The 20,999-nt window shown below is 41.4% G+C and overlaps 1 protein-coding gene and 1 long non-coding RNA gene across 3 annotated transcripts in view; one reads left to right on the forward strand and one right to left on the reverse strand.

Annotated features, from left to right (window-relative positions):
* Positions 1-20,999, forward strand: part of SHROOM2 (shroom family member 2) — a 117,855-nt gene that overhangs the window by 63,832 nt on the left and 33,024 nt on the right. Inside the window, exons 3-5 of one of the 2 annotated variants that reach the window (XM_014882428.2) lie at positions 8,872-9,003; positions 14,089-16,729; positions 18,658-18,761. In XM_014882428.2, the coding sequence (XP_014737914.2) occupies positions 8,872-9,003; positions 14,089-16,729; positions 18,658-18,761 (2,877 nt within the window). The remainder of the gene's footprint in view (positions 1-8,871; positions 9,004-14,088; positions 16,730-18,657; positions 18,762-20,999) is intronic. The other variant, XM_014882429.2, reaches the window with a different exon arrangement.
* LOC148224922 (uncharacterized) lies at positions 742-19,725 on the reverse strand. The gene is made up of 3 exons (XR_015801757.1): positions 19,667-19,725; positions 2,628-2,785; positions 742-2,330 (listed from the first exon to the last, which is right to left on the reverse strand). It is a non-coding gene; the product is annotated as an uncharacterized LOC148224922 (long non-coding RNA).

Raw genomic sequence — 20,999 nt, forward strand, 5'->3', positions numbered from 1 at the left:
AATATTGGAAATATTTGGCCTGAGTTAGTACAGGCATAGGAGGAGAGTAGATCACGCTCCAAGAAGTTGCAGGAAAGTATCTGCCCTTTGCCAGTGGAGAAATGGTAGATGGATGCATGTTTCAAATTGTACTGCTGTGTGTTACAATGCTGTTATGGCTGCAGTCATCAGTTGGAGATTAGGAACGGGATTTAACTTGGAACTAACAATTAACTTCATCTGAAACTTGAGCTGCCCCGGGAGGTAAGGAGGGAGAGGTTACCTTGGATGATTGTGCAACTGTAACCACCTTATGCCTTGGGCTTCCAACACGTTAAGGCAGCTGAGATTTCCTGCCCAAATTATGAACTCTGTAATGTGCCAAAACTCTAATGTCTGTTTTAATCTGAAAATAGTTTTTTATGACAATAAAAATCCTTTTTACAAACCATGCTGTATATCACAGAGTGATTTACAGTTGCATAGCTACCTCAATTCAGTGGAGGAAGTAGAAATTTTTACATGCACTTGTATGGGTAATTCAGAAGGGGCTCCTCAGAAGAGGAGGATTTTAGGGGTTTTTTTTGTTGTTTTGGTGGGGTTTTTTGTTTGTTTTTGTTTAGGTGGGTTTTTTTGTTGCTTTTGTGGTTTTTGGTTTGTTTTTTTTTTGGTGGTTTTTTGTTTGTTTGTTTTTTGGGGTTTTGTGTAGGGTTTTTTTGGGGGTTTTTTTGATTGGTTAGTTTGGAGTTTTTCTGTGGAGCAGACTTTTCTTTCAGATCTCTATTGTCCTTCTGAGACCAAGATGCCTCAAGGAAAAATTTCAACATTAAACATTTATTCAGTTCTTTATTAATGTGGAAAGTAACTGTAATTTTTTACAGTATTGCACTCATCTTTTGTCTCAGTTATAGCTAAGCGGAGTAAATGCTGTCTGATGTGACCACAATTTATTTGGAAGATTACTTGAGAATTCCAAGTGTTGTGAGAATAGGCTGAGAAGCAATACTAGAGTACTTACCAAGTGCAAGCTCTTAAATAGATGAGCAAAAAGACTTTGTTTGGGCCTGTTGAGTTGGTTCTACTTCTTACTCCAATGGGTTTTTTGGATGAAAAGAACTGAATTGTTTCTAATGGTGACCAGCAATATTATTCTAAATATTTACTTAATTTAATATTTAATTAAGTGTTCCTGCCGTGCATCTGATTTAACCATTCCTTTTGTGAACGAGCCAGATGTAAATCCAGACAGGATTTGGCTTCATCTGAAACAGAGTCCCATTCAGGCATTTTTTGTATTCAAGGAGTCACCAAAGAAAAGAGGAGATGGTATGTGTTGTTTTTATAACACTCACTACAGATCTGCAAAGGTAAAAGGCCTGGCCCTCAAGTACTTGCTATGATATTTACCAGGAATTTTTTGGGTATATTGCTCACCATGAAAAATATTTTACACAAGTTTAATCTCTATAATATAAAGTGAGGGTGTGATACCTCTACAGTTAAAATTTCAAGTCCTGATGTTTTTGCCTCACCTGGGAAGGCCCCATTTCTTGGCTTTTTTGAGGGGCTAATGCAGTTACTGTATCTTTTGTCCTTACCTGAAAGTACGTTTAAGGCTCTTCTGGATGGACAGTTTGAATGCTGGCAGAGTGTACTTTTGAAAAAGCATTTAAGTTGCTGCTGGCTAGCCCCAGGACTGTAGGAACTTGGGGCATCTGAGACTGAATCTGAGAGAAAGGCAGTAGGACAGGCTTAAGAGAAAGGGAAGGAAATGGCTGAGGCTGTGATGCTGTAGAAAGCAGCAGAGAGGTGAATTCATAAGTGGGTTGTGGGAGAGGTTTTAGCAGTGCTTCAGTATATTGGGAATACCAAAAAAGCAGTGGCTGGAGTGCAAAACCATCAGCGTGGTCAGAGAAATTATGGGCATATTTTGGAACTAGAAAAAGCCTAAAAAGTCACCTTGCATCTATGTATATATCTATGCATGGATCTATGTAGAAAGATACGTGTGTATGTGTGTATATATATATGTCATCTCTATTGGATATGGGTGACAGTGAAGATTTGCTTCAAAATATATTCTGGAAGGTTTTTTTTTATTGGCGGAATTCTTTAATATACCATTTCTGCATGGAAATTTTCAGTGGGGCTTTCTGTGTTTTTCTTCTCATATTCTTTCACACACATACCACCCTCCTTCCTTAATTTTTAAATAAATCAAGAAGAAATTGAGCAGGAGAGTGTCTTCAGAAAAAGCGCTCCACTTCAAGCTTTGGATGCTTTGTCCTCGCTTGGTTTGTTGTTACATCCAAAGACAGAGATGCACCTTTATGTCAGGAGACAGGTCAACACTGAAAATGGCAAGGGGAAAGGAGCAGGGAATTGTAATCAAGAGCTTTTTTATGGAATTGATAACAACTGGTTTAGCCGAAATTAGAATAACTCTTGCATGTATTTAATTACTGAGAACAACACAAGAAACCATTTACATTCCTTACAGAGTTTTGCTTCTGGGCAGTAGCTTTTTGCCAAATTTTAGACGTTTTGTTCCCGTATTTCCCTGGCAGATCTACTAGTGGTGACTAACATAGCATGAAGTAATTTGAATTCTATGAATATAGTTGTCTGAGATAGATAATACCAAATACCTTTGTCTGTATAGGATGATGACTCCATCGGTATTCTATAGGCGTCTGGAATGAAAAACAGTTTCATTGTCAATTTCTTTTTATTTGAGACCTCTGTGGGTAGCTGCAGACTCATGGTGGTTTTCAGCCTCCTTTTTTTCTGCCAGTGTTTCAGAAGACTAACAAAATTAAAAAAGTGTTTTAAATACATTCAATAAATGATTTAGCAGTTCCTTTACAGTGGGTTTTTGCATACCTAGTTAATTACATTATATGTTGGTCTTCTAGTGTGTTTTAATTTACTGAACACAAGATTGGTGAACTGCAAAAACCCCCCATGGATTGGGAAGACTTTTGTTCCCCCAGCATATATGGTTTTACTAAAAAAAAAAAATTGTTAATAAAGTACTGGTATGTCTAGCCTACTGTTATTTTAAGGCAGAGGAGGACAGAAAGCTGAGAACTATGAAGGTGTTTGGGATTTATAAGTGGACAAACAAGAGCACCTGCACTGTCACTACAAATTCTTGAAATTTTCTCTGCATAGAGTAAAACAAATAATGTGTGAGTGGCTTGCGGAGGACGTTCCAAAAACTGAACCCCTCCTAGCCAATTAGCATGGCTGGCATGTGTTTGTAACTGGTTGTCTGTTTCTGTAGGACAAACAAGTGCAGTGTGGTTTGGTTTATTTGGCTTTGAAACAATCTAAGGGCACCTTGTGAGCTGTACCTCACAATACATGCAGTGCTGGAGCATGCTGCTTGTTTGAGAGTGCCAGAGAATTGTGCCTTTGACCTTTAAGCTTATGCAGGTTTCTATTTTATCTCAGGGCTGCAGCCTTTCTGTATTTCCTTAGCCTTGCATCTTTGGCATGTCTTGTAGCCAGTTCCACTGGGATTAGGCCAAATTTCTGGTTCTAGACAAGATTTTCAATGACTGCCAGTAGTTTGGACCTCCTGCTGCAACTTCGGAAAAGTGAACTTGGGCTGTTTTAAAAACAAAGTTTTTAACAACGCAGAATGGCTTTGCTGCACTGCTAAAAAGCTTTGAGTTGCATTGTGGTGAATGGAGGGAGAAGAGTTTTATTTTGATAGCTGCTTTTCAGCATCACTACATTGACTGATTCCCAAATTCTTGTGTTTGTACCTTGAAACATGATCTACAGCTTTCTGTAGAAACCAAAATGACTGAAAAAGGGAAGATATATTTTTAAAAGAATCTTTACTATAAATGATCACTACAATAGTTTTTACTCAGAGATTTAGGCCTGACTGTAACAGTAAGAGTTAAAAACAACAGATGCTTCTGCTTTGGGATTTTTTTTGTCTTTGCAGATTCAGCTCAGTTCTGACTGAAGACACTGACTTGTCCATCCTTTTACTTTTGAAAAATTGGGATTTCTTGTCTAAACCCAGGTTTTATTAGCATGAGACTCCACCTTGAGCACTGCATGCAGCTCTGGCATCCCGAGCACAGGAAGGAGTGTCAACTTGTTGGAGTGAGTCCGAAGATTAGAGGGTTGGAGCACCTCTCCTATGTGCAAATGCTAGGAGAAGTGGGAATGTTCAGCCTGGAGAAGAGAAAGCTTTGGGGTGACCTAATGGCAGTCTTCCAGGATGTGAAGAGGGGAGACAAGTTGGAGAGAGACTATTATCAAGGGCATGTAATGACAGGACAAGGGGGAATGGCATCAAATTGAAAGACAGTAGATCTAGATTAGATGTTAGGAGAAAATTCTTTGCTCTGAGTGTAGTGAGGCACTGGAACAGTTTGCCCAGAGAAACTATGGATGGCCTATACCATGAAAATAATTCAAGCCAGGTTGGATGGGGCTCTGAGCAAATGGTCTGGTCTAGTGGAAGGTGTCCCTGCCTTCCTCAGGTTGGAACAAGATGATCTTCAAGGTCTCTTCCAACCTAAACCATTCTTTGGCTGATTCAATGATATATTTCCTGTTGCAGCAGATACAGATGAACAGTGGGTGACACTGCATTTGCAAGGACTGGCCTCTAATGATCCCTTCTGGTTCGATGTGCTGCGGGGAGCCCTGGCTGTCAGTGATTGCTGCCGATGTGGAGCGCAATTCTGCAGTCCCGGGGCTGCAGCCGCCAGGAGAAGAACCACTGCCGTGTGGTCACAGCAGAGTGTGCCACTCTGCCAGCATGAGGAAGGCTCAGTTGGGATGAGGAATAATCCCAGCAATAGAAGCAGGAGGCGGCACTTCGGGAGCGGGGGCAGTTGGGCAGTGACGGCGGGGGCAGTTCAGCACAGGGGCAGTTGGGCAGTGAGGGGCAGTTGGGCGGCAGGGGCAGCTGAGCACAGGGGCAGTGGCGGCGGGGGCAGTTCGGCGCTGAGGGGCAGTTGGGCAGTGACGGCGGGGGCAGTTCGGCGCTGAGGGGCAGTTGGGCAGTGACGGCAGGGGCAGTTGAGCACAGGGGCAGTGACGGCGGGGGCAGTTCGGCGCTGAGGGGCAGTTGGGCAGTGGCGGCGGGGGCAGTTCGGCGCTGAGGGGCAGTTGGGCAGTGACGGCGGGGGCAGTTCGGCGCTGAGGGGCAGTTGGGCGCTGAGGGGCAGTTGGGCAGTGACGGCGGGGGCAGTTCGGCGCTGAGGGGCAGTTGGGCAGTGACGGCGGGGGCAGTTCGGCGCTGAGGGGCAGTTGGGCAGTGACGGCCTGGTCGCAGCGCGCGGCAGCCGGCAGGGGGCGCGCGCGGGTTGTCGGGCGGGTCAGGGAAGATAAGGCCGAGACAGAAGGGAAGAGATCCTTTGGAAAGGGATAAACAGCCGGTTTGGCTTCAGAAGAACGGCACATCCAGCCTCTGTCCTATGTGGCTGCCCCTGCCTGCAGGGAAAGGTGTGCAGCCTCAGACTTGAGGTGTGTGCCAGCAGTCAGACCTTTGCTCGTTCAGAAGGGGACTGGAATGAAACATTAACAGACAAATTAGATATTAGGAAGAAATTCTTTACCATGAGGGTGGGGAAGCACTGGAACAGGTTGCCAGAGAAGTTGTGGATCCTTGGGCGTGTTCAAAGCCAGCGTAGGTGGGGCTGTAAGCAACCTGCTCTCGTGGAAGGTGCCCCTGCCCATGGCAGGGCCCTTTCAACTGAGCTTTAACTGACTGATCTTCCAACCCAAACTATTTCATGGTTTTATGAAGTCATTTCTAGCAGTTGGTTTTCACCTGGATGCAAGCCCCTGGAACTGCGTGTCACATTTTCACTTTGGTTACTCCAAATGCAAAAGCCTGTATGGCAGGGTTACAACAGAGGTGCTGCTTGTTAGATAAGAATGATGCAGTTTCTGTTGGAGAAGGTGGTTCTGGGGAAATACATGCTTCTGTTGTTGTATCTGCTAGCCTTTTATCTTTTTTCCTGTGGAATCTATCTTCTGTGCTTATCAACATTTTCCTTCCAGCAGCTTCTGTAAAAGCACTGGTAGAAAGACACTTTTAGTGAAATGCTTTTAATAATGCTTCCATTAATGCTGAAGGTTTTCTAAATTGTAGGTTCAGATGATCTCATTCTATCACTCAGAAGTAATAGAGAAGTATTACATTAGAATGTAAATTCTCAGCTTCCAACTTCTTTAGTTGCCTGCAAAATATCCCTGTTTTGAATCTTTTAATCTCTTCTTTCTAGTCCTTCTATCCCTTTGCTGAGTTTTGGAATCAATATTTACATTGCAGTCCACTTTTTAGAAAGTTACTTTTTGAAGTGCACAATAGATTCTCACCATTTAATTACAATTACTATCAGAAAGTACTGTTGACTATGCACTGTGAATTAATTTTTATTCATGTTGTGAACTTCCCAACAAAAGCAGGTGTCTATGATTCTACCTTCTACGTATCCCACCAGTATTTTTAGGCTGTTCAGACTATTATGTAAGAAAAAAAACCCAAAACAACAAACCCTCTCAAAAATACTTTGTGTCCACAAATACAGACAATTGAACAGAACTTGTAAATTCTTGTCCACTTGACTTGCCTTATGCCACAACTCAGTCCAGTCTGTTCCTCCCCTTGCTTGACTGCTCAGGAAGATGAAAGTGGTGATGGATATTGTAGCACAGAAAATGCCTTCTGAAAATGACATTCATGTAGCAAGGAACTATCTTATCAAGATCTTGACAAGTTCCATGAGGTACAGTACTGACTTACATGTGCATCCCTTCTGTTTCTTCTCAGTGGTTGGATTCCTCCTGCCATTTGTCAAGCCCAAACCGTCGCAGAAGCCCTCTTCCCAACCTTCTTTTCCTTATTCTCCAAATGCTGCTTTTCTTGTGCTAGCTTCCTAGTCTTGTGTTTCCTTAGTGGTACATCATAGAAAAGTAATTGTCTCATAAAAGATAAATCTTTTCAGCTGAATTGATGCCTAGGCGATCTACTGAATTGGCCTTAACAGGTATTTGTGGTTTGCTGAGTTGGTGTCAGTAGTGTTGAAGGTGAACAGTGGGGGGAAAAGGACATGTGATGTTCTGTGCAGCTGAACAGTGGAATCATAACTTCTTCCATACCTGCATACAAGCTTGGAACAAGCAAGGACTGTCTGGAGCCTGTCATCACATGGCTGAGCAGAACCTTTTGCACTTGTTTGCACTAAGGTTACTGGGGCTCCTCCACTCTCTGAATGTCATGTCCTATCAAGAATGGGCAACTAGAGATGCTCTGCTTAACTGTTTTCTCTTTTGTCACGCTGAGAAGAGTAAGAGTGAGGTTTTGTTTATGGAAACAATTACTTCTTTTTTTAGTGACAGTAATGATACTGCACTTTGTAGTGAAATTACAGTTTCCCTGTAGAGTTGTTATTTTCCTTTTGTAATCCTGCATGCAGAGTTTGGAAAGGCCATTCATCACTGATTTCTTCAGACCTTCCTGAATGTACTGTGAAAAGCCATGTACTTAGAGCTGACCTGTTTTGAAGATACTGGCTTTAGTTTTGGTCTCCAAATACAATGGATGTCTGATAACAGACAAACTTATGAAAAGGGGGGAAATGTACCAGTACCTTTTTAAAGTTCAAAGTGAAAATACAGGACACTTTTTCAGTGTAGCAAATTATTTCTGTAACTCAGACGAATTATTTAACCTTGGAGTAATAGATTCCTTAAGTACCTAAGTACATTAAAAAATCTTTAAAACTATGGTCCTATAAGCCTTTATTTCAGGCTCAGACTTCGAAAGATGGGATTTGTCACACCTCATACTGCATCTAAATTTTAAATTACACTTCCTCCAGGATGAGCCAAGGAGAAGGGCTTCTTACTTTCAAAGAAGGTCCTGCTTCATTCCCAAGTGACTGAGAGGGTCTAGATAAATGGCCTGTAATTGGCATCTGCTCACTGAAACAGAAGTAGCTGGATTCCACCCAGAAGGCTTATTTAACCTTAGGGAAAAAAGAATGCACTTACTCCATGAGTGCTGAGTGATGTAACAAACAGCAAGTCCTTGGAAGGCAGGGCAAGCTGTAGTTACTAATTCCTGAGCAGGAGGAAGGGGGTAGAGGAATATGGAACAATTTTGCAGAACAGTTTTTAAGGTGCAAAGCTCTAATAACAACCTACTGTCCTACTTCTTCAGAGGGATCTCTTGTGTTAGGTGACCAGGAACATTTGGAGGTGATATCAAAATAGATACTTAGGGACTTACATGATTCACTGAACTGTTGTTGAGATGTATTCTTTAAAAAACAATCCCAGAAAATACCAAAACAAACAAGACTTCGCTGCGTATCTGGGATGCCAAGCATTCCAAGACCTGAAGCAGAACTTGCCTGGAGTTAATAGGATTGCTTGTATCACTAACTTGTATGAAACAATGTACATGGCTTTAATCCTTCCTGTCATTAACTCATTTCTAACTAGCTCCTCCCATGTGCACCTACCTACAATAAAATCTTACCAAAGCCTTACTGTTGTCGAGTTGTAAAAGAGTTCTAAGTCTCAGTATTAGCTTTAACTATTAAAACTCTGGATACATGTCAGGCACTTGAAAATTTATCAGTCTCTGTTCCTTGTAAAAAACACCCCCCTCACCACCCATTAAAAAATTTTAAAAAAAAAGGCATTTCACTGCATCTCAAGCATTTTAAAGAAATGGTGATGTCTTTTCAAACTCGCATGCATGTAGAAAGTTTTGCTGTCATTTAAAGTCTTTATGCCTCTGTCCTATCTGTGAAACGTTTTACTGCTGCCCTTGTAGATTTTTTGCTGCCTATCACCATATTGAACTGTTTGCATTAAAGTAGCACCCTCTGCCTCTGTTTTCAGGAGGAATGACCTAGCCTGCAGGCCACACTCCTGGCACGCAACCAAATTTACTGAAAGTCAACCTGAGGCAGCCACGTCACACCTCCCCTCGTCTAATGCCTGCGCCTCCTGGCACTCGAGCTATCATGCAAGGTGAGTCTCTGCTTAAAGTTACACACATTCAGCTCTTAACAGCGGGGCAACAATAACGGAGGTCATGTTGTTGAGGGTTTTTTGTTTGTTGTTTGTTTTTTTTAAAAAACAACCAACGCAGAATCGTGCTATTATATTTCTTTAGAGTTGCCTGTCCTTGCAGTGCATGAAGGGGGAGTTGGGGAAGTTTGACATATGGATGAGTGGATTTCTGAAACAGTTTGTGGTATGTGCGTGTGATTGAAAGGTAAGAAACGAGCGTTAAAGGCAGTCACAAGGATATGCTTCTTGCTCTGCATTTCCTTTCAATATCCACTGGTAAAATCCTAAGGCAAAGAAACCATCAAAAATTAACATTCGTAAAGTGAAATAGGAAAGGGAGAGGAAATTAAAAATATTACTTCGAACAATTAAAAGGCTTTTTCAAAGGAGAGGGTGCAGAATGCTTTACTGTTGTCTTTTAAGGTATTACTGGTTTAATTAGTTAAACTGTCTTTCTCTAATCCTTCCCTACATCTGTGATCTAATATGACTGTTTAAAGCACCTTAATATGTATTAGGTCACATTCAATGGAGAAAGGCTGACACTCAGGCAATTTTAGCTGTGAAACTTTAAACCTTTAGGTAATGCCTGTTTGTGTCTGGTTACAGGTTCTTGTTTGTTTCCTGCTCCTAGGTGACATTCTTTATCATTGTCATGAAAGATTTTCTTGGTTCTTGGGGATTTTTTTGGGGGGAGGGGATGTTACTTTTTGTCTTTCTTTTTCTTTCTCAGTTCCCATTGGGCCATTGTTACCCTGAGCATTAAAGAAAACGAGTCTGGTGTGCAATCCCGTTTTGGGAAGTAGACTTTGGTTTTCTATACTTAGTGCTTTACGTTCTCTGCTGAATCATTACTTCTAGAGGTTAATGTTTTGTGGTAGTCAAAACAAAAGAACATTAATACATCAATATTTTATTTTTCATCTGATTGATACGATTAGATGAACATTTACAATGTTGTTACATTATTTTCTTTGGGAGCTGCCTACTGTTTTTAAGCTAAGTTCCTATCTGCCCTTGAATACAGTTGATATTAGGCAGAAAGGGGTTTTTTTAAATGTTTTTTGTAATTCTTTATTAGTAGAAGTTTTAGAAACTTTGATTACAATTTCTGCTGTTTTACACTGATTTAAAGTTTGTATTTAAGTATCATGCAGATGGGTTGATATAGATTTTAAGACAGTAAAAGTCCTTGTACATAGAAACAAAATTCAGAAATTTCTGAAGTTTTCTATAGAACTCCTTATCGCAATTCTATAGCTAAAGAGCTTCTACACTAAGCTGCAAATCATTGTGTGCTTCCTGCTCTTCCTGGTGGTTGTCCTTGTACCTTGTGAAAGTAAAATACTACAAGATGTGTCTCAAAGTGTGTTTTGATAGGAGCTGGGTGTGTCCCAATACTTTAAAAAGAGAAAAAAATGGTTCAATGCCAGTTTGAAATGAGGTTTGGTCAGGAAATTGTGGATGTAAATGAAGAGGGCATGGGAACAGAGCAATCCTCTCCCCTCACATATCAGAAATAGCCACAACTACTGGCAGACATTAATACTAATAAAAACGAGATTCTTTCCCACATACTGCTGAAAGATTTAGTGGCCTTAGCGAAGTATAATACCACAGTTGCCAGGTCACTGCCATCCTGAACCCCTTGGCTACCTGTGCTGCCCACTTAAAAGGTGATGTACAAAGGAGATTTGTCAGTTCTGGCGTTTGTTGTCCAAGATCGTTTCAGCGGCAGAGCTGCTTTTACTATGTGGCTGCTGGAGGAGGCCCAAGGATTTTGGTATTTTGGGGATCTCAGTTGCACAGTGTTCTTTGAGCTTGAGCTTGCTGATCTGCAAAATGAGGTGAGCAGCCTGAGAGATTCCCCACTTTACAAGTACATTTCATAAAAAGCTCAGCTGATGGGAAAGCACAGCAATCAGTAGCTGAAAGCAGCAGTATGCAAGGAGATAATGAAAATAGCCCGAGGAGGGGATATTTCTAACCCAAGCATCCCATCCCTGGGCTATTTCTGGAATTTTGTGTGCTTCCTTGAGCTAAGCATCTGAGATTGGTATTCAAAGCCTAAAATCTCTTCTAAACACTTTTTTTGTGTTGGTGGAGTGGGGCACAGCTGGCCAAAACAACCCCGTGAAGACTGTCCATACTATCCAGTGCTAGGTTAAGGTATGAGCAGTTTGATTTGCTTGAGGGGGTTTTTTGGTTGGTTTGTTTTGCTGGGACTTTCTTTTTGCCGGCCTGATGAATTTGAACATTTGAGAAGGTGGATGAAGCTAAAGGAAGACAGATCAGAAGAGGCTGTACCAGTATATAGAAGAGAGGGTGGTCCTGGAACCCAGCTCTCCACATCCAGCACTATACGTATGGGTTTTTTATCATGCGACTTTAATGCAAAAATTTTAAGTTATCCTGGGACCATGGTCTAGATGCCTCTCATGCAAGGCTAGAGAGCTAGAACTTGTTAAAGCTTTTGGTGCCTTCATTTCCCTCTGTGAGTCTTCTGTCTTTTTCACAGAAGTTGCACCTTAATAACATGGTACAGACCTTTTTCCTGGCTCATCCTAAACTAAGGCTCAGTGCACTTTTCTGGGAGGAGTGTAAGTGAACCATCTTAAGTTGCTGAAAGTTTAAACCCTGCATTTTCTTGCAGTAGGATATACTATAACTGAGGAGCCCTTGGGTTTTTTTCTGTGACCCTGACTGTGCAGATGGACCCAACCACCTCTTCTGCTTTGTTCTGGTATTACAGATGTGGCTGTGGGACAAGTGTGCTTTGAGAATGCTACCTAAAGTGAGGTTTGGGGGCAATTAAGGTCAGGTGCATCTGATTTGTAATCCCATGCAGTTGCTGAGATGAGATAATTTCTGTAAGGGTCCAGGAGCAGAAACTCATGCCCCAGTGTTGGGAAGAATGTTTACTGGCCAGTGTGGCCAAGGGATGGTGTTTGTAGATTATTTCTGGACTTCACCTACCAGATTTGACCAGCAGTGTAGGTGCTTTTATGAATCTGCTCTAAAACAGCCATTGAGAGAAGGCTATCCTGGGATGCCATCCAGGCTCAGGCAGAGAACTGGCTTTTGGACTCTTCCATGTCAGGGTTCACAGGAGGATTGACCTGCAGTTTAGGACCACAGGAGCCATGCTTTGAAGAAACGTGCCATTAGAAACCTTCCTGTCCCTGTGTTTGCTGCTTCTGCTGTGTTTCCATTAAGCATTTTCTAGCAGGGCTTTGACCTCCAACACTGATGATCTCCACATTTGATACCAGCAAATTTACATGAGACCTGTAAACTGACATTTTCCTGCACAAGTGGCATTTTTCTTTTAATTATTGCCAAGTATGTGTTTGGATTTTATGAACTTAAAGGTCTTTTCCAACCTTAATGGTTCTATGATCTCCCTAGTGCTCAAGGGAGTTGGAATATCAGCAATTCTTAATAATATCTGGCTTACGTTATTCTTTGACAAAAAAATCCTAGTAATGGCCAAGATACTTTTTATACGAAACACAGTATCAGCCTAAGATGACAATTAAGACCTTCTTAAGGATTCAGCAAGATGTTTTAAATGCTGAAGATAAACAAATGAAAGAACATAAAACCCCACAAGATGAGGTCATTGCTAGTGTATCTTATTAATAAAATGCTTTTAGAAAATAAGCATAAAGCATATATTGTCTTACTTCATATAAACTTCATATAAACATTTTTACCATATTGTATAAGAAAATAAGTTTAAAAGGCTGTAGTAGTAGAGGGGAAAAAAAAGCAATTCTGTTAGTACTGAATTCCAAGGAACTGTTGAGTTGACCTTTGCAATATTTTTGACAGAAGAAAATACCTATATCGCTTTTTTATTTTTTATGTGGAATAATCTAATTCCATTGCTAGCTTCCACAGGCCTCTTTACAGCACAAGATTTGATAGATGCTTCATATAATTATAGCTACAGGGAAGTGGAATAATTCTGGGATTTCTACCAAGGGGCTTTGCATGCAAAGGCAAGAATTTGAATTTGGTACATAAAAGCAGGAGGAGCTGCCAGTGAAGTTCAACCAGGGAGATGTGATGAGAATAATTGGAAAGACTGTCATATCAGCATCAATGTGTTGGATTGACAGGAGGTGGGTACTGTGAGAGAGAAAAGAAATCAAAGAAAATGAAACAGAACTTATGCCGTAGGAAAGTAACAGAAGTAACAGAAGCAGCAGGATTTTTGGCAAAAGACCTGAAGAAAGTACAGTGTCAAAGATGATTCTCTAGAGGAAGGAGTGGTAGGGAGAAGCTGGTAAGGATTCTGGAAGGAAAGTTAGAAGTTTGTTTGGCCATGCAGAGCTTATGTTGCTTTGGCATCTCCTCCTGAAATTTTCCTGACAATGTTGTGGAACTGGGTGGAATTGAATGTTGCTTTAAGAGTGTCAACCTGAGAGTGGTTTGAAACCACACTGCTAAGGTGCATGTGCAGGTGGTATTTGAGACAAATGCATTTAGTGTGTACCTACTTAAAACTCAAACGAAAAGGCAGATGTGGATATAACTTTATGAGAGTAACTTATTGACGAGGAACATCACGGGCTGAAGAAGTTTAGAGTCGTATTTCAGAGATGAAGAGAGGAAGTACGTGAGTTTAATAGCTGGAAGAATTGGGGTGCATGGAAAATAAGCTGAAAAAGAAGTTGGTGTTAGTCCTGGGAAAGAGGGAGCTAATGGAGCTCAAACTAAATTTTTCTACATGTCAGCAAAATCAGCAATTTGCAGGGGAAGAAGGGACCCTTCAAGGAGATAAATGCATATTACTTACTGGCAAACTTACATGGGGAAGCTGAGTTAATGACTAAGGTTTCAAGCTTTGAATCAGTGGTGGAGTATAAAGTTGGAGCCCCGACTTTGTGTTCAAACTTTCAATTTTGTTAGATTGTTTGTCTTTAACTGCTGTGCAGATGGATCTTAACCAATATTATTAAAATGGGTTACTTATGTTGTGGCATTTTTTGACATATTTGATATTTATTCTGACACTTTTTTTTTTGTTTCTTTCAGTAGTTGTTCTTCTAATGACCTGTCAAACTCATGGGATCAGTCAAGTCTATTTCGCACTTCTGACCAATTCAGCTCTTTGGGAAGTATGGACAGCTGGGACCACACTCCCCAAGTAACCCAGTATGGAAGACTTTCTTCTGCAAGGTCTAATAGTAGCATTGATCATATAGGGACCCAAAGTAAGCGGGATTCAGCCTATGGATCTTTCTCCACGAGTTCTAGCACCCCTGACCACACTCTGTCCAATGCAGACACTTCTTCGACAGAGAACATGCTTTACAAAGTGGGCCCCTGGGAGACTGCTAAGCATGGAAGCAAGTCTGGCCAGTTTTTGAATGACAGCAGTGGAACAGAGGACAAACCTGGGTATTTGCCAGCTCCCATCCAATATGAGAACAACAAGAGTCCTAGAACAGAGGAACACCCAGATGGCAAGCTCATTAGCTCGGGAAGATCCAGTTTTGGACCTGTCTGGTACGTTCCTGATAAGAAGAAGTCTTCATCTCCTCCCCCCCCACCTCCACCTCTTCGTAGTGACAGCTTTGCTGCTACCAAGGGCCATGAGAAAGCCCATGGCCCTGTGTACTCAGAGAGTGCCAGCACACAGCACTTTACAGCCCTGAACCGATCTCAGCCCAGGAGTGACTGGAGTTTGGAAACTGCAGAGCAGCAGCGGTGGCCCTCCAGAACATGTGACAGGAGGATCAGCAGCTCAAATTATAAATCTGATCTCAGTTCAGAACACACTTTTTCTTCAGCTGGTGAAAGGTATAGTAGTAATGCAGGAGCTGTGAACAAACTGCAGCCATCCTTGTCCAGCACGGACGTTAGGTTTGCACAGCCTGCTTACACTTACCACCACCAGCACCAGTATAGCGATGAAAGCACCTTTTATCACAGTGCAAGAATCTTAGCTGCACCTAAAGATCAGCAACATTATCTGTCCTACAGTGGCATTCAGGAGTTAACTACAGGTAGTTTTCATGGCTACAGTCTAAACCAAGCCAGTCTGCTCAACACTTCCTCTTTGAGCAGTGCTGCTGAACAGAAGGTGGACAACACTGGACAAAGTCGGTATTATTGTGTGACAGCAAAACAGCCTGCTCAGGGAAGCTCAAAGCCACTACAACTCAAGGATAACAGCTGGAAACCTGCAGTGGGAACTGATGTGTCACTTGGACCTCATGAAAATTCTGCAGTTATTACCATGGCCCCAAACCCAAAATACTATCTACCTCAACAATCTATTGAATCTTCACTAACAAGGTGTGAAAACAGTAGTCATTACCCAGTGGACAGAGAGGGAGATGCTAGGTGTGCTGTAGTAGAAGAATCTAAGAAACTTAACCATACTGAAAAATCTGGACAAAAGAAAAGCTGTGAGAACAGCTCTGAGGAAAGTGAAACTAGGCAGGGTCAGCAGGAGTATGTAAAGGGCTGTATCCTTACCACTGAAAACAGATCTGCTCAGAAAGATTTTAGGTGGGGGAAAGATGAGAGTAGCAAGATTTCTCCTCAGAAGACGCCAATGTTGCACTCTTTAGCTCAGGAAGGGAAAAAACAGTCTGACAACAACCCAGAAGTGGTAACAGAACGACAGACCTCATTTGACACTCATCTGTCTAAACAGGCACGAAGGAGTGATCGTTTTGCAACAACCCTCAGAAATGAGATCCAAATGAGAAGAGCAAAGCTGCAGAAAAGCAGAAGTACTGCTACACTGGTAGGGTCATCTGAAACAGAGGAGCGCGGTGAAACCTGGAAACCAGATTCAACAGAAAATGTCACCACCTCCCCAGACACAAACTTTACCAGCACCTATAAAGATCACCTCAAGGAAGCACAGGCCAGAGTTCTGAGTGTGACATCCTTCAAACGTCGGGACTTGGAGCCCAGCCCCGCTGAATACCTGCCCAGGTCACCTGAGCGGAAAAGTGGTAGTTACAGCTCTTCATTACTGGCTTTGGTTTCTGAAGATGTCTCTGGATTTCTTGAGGCTACACAAGCCAAACCAAACCCTACAGGGAGTGGCACTCATCACATTTCTAGGATTGGAGCCAGGAAGAGGTTCACAACAGAGCAAAAACTGAAGTCATACTCAGAACCAGAGAAGATGAATGAGGTGGGCATGTCAGAGGATGAATGCCATGCTCATTGCCGTCCAAATATATCAGAAGAAGCTCTGGGCTCATTTGCAGACAGGTGGAAATTTTTTGAAGAAACAAGTAAGCCTGCATTTAGAAAATCATCACAGAAACCAGGTCCGCATGGTCTAGCAGAGGGACAGCCTGAAAGGCTAGATAGGAAAACACAAGAGGGAGAGGAGCTGTGGTATGAGAGAAGAGGTCGGGTAGCCTCTGTTGGACTTGAAACTGCTTATGCTTCAAAAGATAGTGTCCACCATAGCAGCAGCAATAGGGCTGCTGAGAGGATTGGGAAATATGCACAGCCACAGCGCCTGGGAACCTTTGCAGAATATGAGGCATCGTGGAAGGAGCAGTGGAAGCCAATAGAGCCAAGGGGCTCAGGAAGGTACCACTCAGCTGATAATATCCTTGATACAGGCCATGAGCAGCAAGGGAAATCCCAATACACCCATGAGAGGTCTAGATCATCCCCTTCCACTGATTTCTACAAACAGGTACAAGTATCCTTTACATTATCTTTTAAGTTGCCCAAGGTGTGGTGGAGGACAGTAGAGGAATGGAGGGGAATGGAAACGTTTTATGAAAAATTCCAAATTAGGAACATTATGTAATATGGCGTTTGCCTTTTGTTAGTAAAGGAGTAAATGTTATAGGTAGATATCTTAAGTAAAATGAGGAAGATCGAAGTTTGTACTACACAAGAGCAATTGGATCAAAGTAATTTCTTGTGTGTTGTAGTCAGATGGAAAGAAACATGGTTTGCTAATATCCTCTTTTTTACAGTACAGATTTTGGTTCAAAGCTATTTTCACCCAGACTTACTTTTTCATTGATGTGGCTGTATTCCCTGTTTGAATTCTCTGAAACCATGAAGAAAAGTATTCCACATGTAAATAATACATACTTTTGTCTGATTTTTTTTAATGGTCTAAAAATTTCCATAGGTTTCTTCTTTTCTTCTAAACTTGCTTGATGAAAAAGCTACACAGGACAAAACTTCGGCCTAATAAAGTTTACAGATTACAAATATGCCTGTTAATGTTAAAGCCACAGCAACAATGAAACTGCTTAATGTTTTGTTTTAGTTCAGTTTGCTTGATTTAAGATGTATACATTTATTCGTTGGAGACCTGCCTGTTCAACTTGCAAGTAAATATTACGTTAATTTTTAACTGAGCAGGGCCAGGTAATGGTTGGCAGGTGGCATTGGAAGTAAACAGAGAAATCAAGTCTCCTTAGTTCTGTTAAAAGACGTCATTCAAGCTACAAGAAGCTTGCCTGATATGTATGAGGAGTCATAGTGTGTTCAACCTGTGTTGAACTTCGTCTTCTGCAAGAATAGAACTGAAGCAATGCAGTTGTACATTGCTTTTTCTTTATTTCTTCCCCTCTTGGTAAAACTGTTGCATACATACATACATAGTCCCGTGTGTGTGTGTGTGTAGACATGGAGTAGAATGAAATAGCTCGAAAAGAAACAAAAATGTTGATCTCTAATAGAAGCCAACATTGGATTGTCTTTCCAGAAGTTTTTTGTGCCTTTAAGTTTGGCAAAAGTTATTTTTGAGCTCTGTGTGCAGACTTAACTATGCAGATTATTTACTGTGGTAGAGATTCCAAGCACTGAAAATATTCACCTGGAAGTTACTTTGAAAATTAAATTCACTTAGTTATTAAATAATTGCCTACCCAGCAGAAAAAAAATTCGTATTCCCTGTATTCATTTTTGGTTTATTAGTCAGTGCCCGTAAATTCAGTATAGGCCTCCTGGGGCAAAAGGCAGACACCTGTTTAGGCACCTGGAAAATATGGTGATAAGTGCATTGAAGATACTTAGAACAGACTGAAGTAAATAAAGATGTTGTTTTGCATATATGATTCAGATTATTCCAGTGCTAATGCGCAATTAAATTTCCTGTAGGTTCAGTGCTTGTAATGCAAAGCTATGCTTTGGGTGGGGTTGTTTGAAGATAGTGAGATAATAACGTTCTGGAACAGCACTGTTGGTGTTTTACTGAGGAAAATAAAGTACACACACAGCGATTCACAACCTGGTGCATACTTGCATCTCATAAAATGTGAGCAACTCTTCTGCAACTTCTGTGCCTCTTTTTTTTTTTTGTTTGTTTTTGCCAAATGGAAGTTGCAAACGTTTATATAAATGTTAAGCTCTTCTGTAGATCAGCAAAGCAGAGCAGCAACGCAAGCATAGCCAGGTTGGGAGTGCAGTGCAAGAGGTCACAGAGCACACTGTACTGCTTAAAACCAAACAAGCTTAAAACATGCTATGCTGTTGACTTCATGTATATTCAAACAGAGCAAACCCACAAATAAGTGGTTCCATAATCACAGATTTTTTAGGAGTCTGAAACATGATGACATGATGACTTGCTCTCTTACTTGTACTGTAAACCTCTTTTAGGAAGTATCAGTTGAAGTAAGGAGGCAAGCAGAGGATTTAAAGGAAGATGGGGAGTGTATTTTCTCTAACATTAACAAACGGGATGAAAGGAACTGCACTGTAAGGTAAGTATAGTATTTTTCTGTTTTTTCTGCTGTGATGATTCAGAGTTTCTGTAGTGCCTTTTTCCCTTATTTCCCTTCTTCTCCCCCCATACTTAAATACTTGATAGAACTAATGTTGGGACTGAAATTTTTGGGGACTCTAGTGTAAGCTTAAAGAAATTGCTGAGTGTTGAGCATATTATAGTTTGTTCAGAGGCAGTTGATTCTTATTTGTGTGCATGAAATGATAGTTATGAGGTTTTTGGGGGGTAGGTGGGGGCCCTGAGAGATCCCAAAAGAGACTTCCAGTATTATCCTTGGCAAAGACAGCATGCTGCTGAAACATAGTAGTGTTGTAAACTGGACTTTCCTTTTCTTGTGCCTTTACAAAATGCAGTACATGAATAGAAGACAGTAGAAATTGCTTTACTGTTTGAAGAGCTCTGATTTTCTCTGTTAATTCATGTTTTAATTAATGTACAATGTTTTCAAACGCTTTTTAAAGGTGTGACTGTATGTACAGTGTAGTTAAAATCCTCTAAATGTCCAGCATGCTGAGGGTTGTCCTTGTCCTGGGACTGTTGTGGTGTAAGCAGTGATTTCAGCAACCACTGCTGAAGCTGAGCTGAGGTTGTGCACATGCTGCTATCGCCAGGTCTCACAGCTCTGGGTTTCATAAGAGAGGGAACGCGTGCATAGGGAAAAATAACCTCTATAGGCTTTCCTCGGTTCTGTAAGTGGTATTGATCTCTCAAGGGAGAAGAAATTATGAACTGTAGCAAACATACACTGTAGCTGTGACTGTAAAACCTTGAAAAAGTTCGTATTTATTTGTGAGTTCATATGATTGTATTTTGCATTGCTTATGGCTTAGCTGAAGAGACCACCCCCTGTTTTTCTAGTTTTTCGTAACCCTTTGTACTTACCGTAGTTGATTCCAAAATGAGCAGCCCACGGGGTGCCGGTGTGCCGGGAAGGAGGGAAGGAGGGAAGGAGGGAAGGAGGGAGGCGGGGGGGGCGGGGCAGGCACCATCAGCCGGGAGCAGCCAGGGGCTGCTATGGGCGGGCAGCAGCTCTGCACAAGTAAAGTCATTTCCATCTACCAGCGCCGAAGCCCAGTCACAAAAGCATGTGAATAATACTCCTACGCCAGCATTTTAGCAGTGTTTGTGCTGTACAATTCTTGCTTTATAATCATGGAATCCATGAAAATCACATGACTGGGCACCAGCTGCAGTAACTTTTTTTCCTGCTGGAGCCTATTTTGACATACTATTTCAGATGTAGTATTTGGCCATTTTACCGCATTACAGGAGGTTTTGTGAAATGGTCTCTTTCACAGTCTTTCTCCCAACATTGATATGCAGAGGGTTGATATGCCTCCTGGATTAAAAAAACTTTAACTAATTAAAATCCCTCGTTTGGACGTTTAATTTCTGTGTTGTGAAATACCACTGCATGATAATGAATGGCTGCCTTATGGGAAAGAATATACATTTCCATGTGCTCCTTTTTAAACAGGGAATTCTTGTACTCAAAAGGAACTGGCTTCATGGCATGGACTGATTTTATGATTTTTGAGCTGCTCTAAGGGCATTTCGTTTCCAATTTTTAAAATCTAGCAATCTGCAAATGGCTAGCAAATCTACCTAATTCAGGGTATATTCTAGAACATGAATAGTAACCAAACCTGAGGTCTTCCTTATGGTCATGTTTAATACTCTCTTTTAAAATCTGTTTGGATTAAATTGCTGGCAGCTGTTACTTTGTGCTACTGAGACCTGTGTGCTATGTTGGCCTTTGTGCTACCAAAGTCACTGTGATGGGGCTGAACACAGGAGTGGCCCTTCTGCATTTGTGGGTGTGAGATTTGCAGGAACCCAAGCTGAGAGACAGCTGTGGAGTCCACGAGTGCTTTTTCCAGGTTAGAGACTGTCCTACACTACAGGGTGCCTCTGGCCTCCCTCCCCTTCAGTTGTTTTGAGAAAATAAAAATATTATTAACTTGAAGTAAACTTTGAATATTTACCATTTACAGCTTCCCTGATTATTTTCCTCAGAAATACAAGTCTTTTTAATGTACTGAATCTAGAATGAATAAGAGTAAGAATGCTATAACAGCAAAAGGTTTTTTAAAAACAAACAAAAATAAAGATGTTTGATAATATTTTTCCTGAGCTTTTTGCTATTTTCTTGGCTGCTTTTTTAGCACACAGTTGTAACACCTAAATTAACACTACTTTGAAAAATTGGGAGGGG

The sequence above is a fragment of the Sturnus vulgaris genome, chromosome 2, assembly GCF_052056855.1.
Source record: "Sturnus vulgaris isolate bStuVul1 chromosome 2, bStuVul1.hap1, whole genome shotgun sequence".
Classification (NCBI taxonomy): domain Eukaryota; kingdom Metazoa; phylum Chordata; class Aves; order Passeriformes; family Sturnidae; genus Sturnus; species Sturnus vulgaris.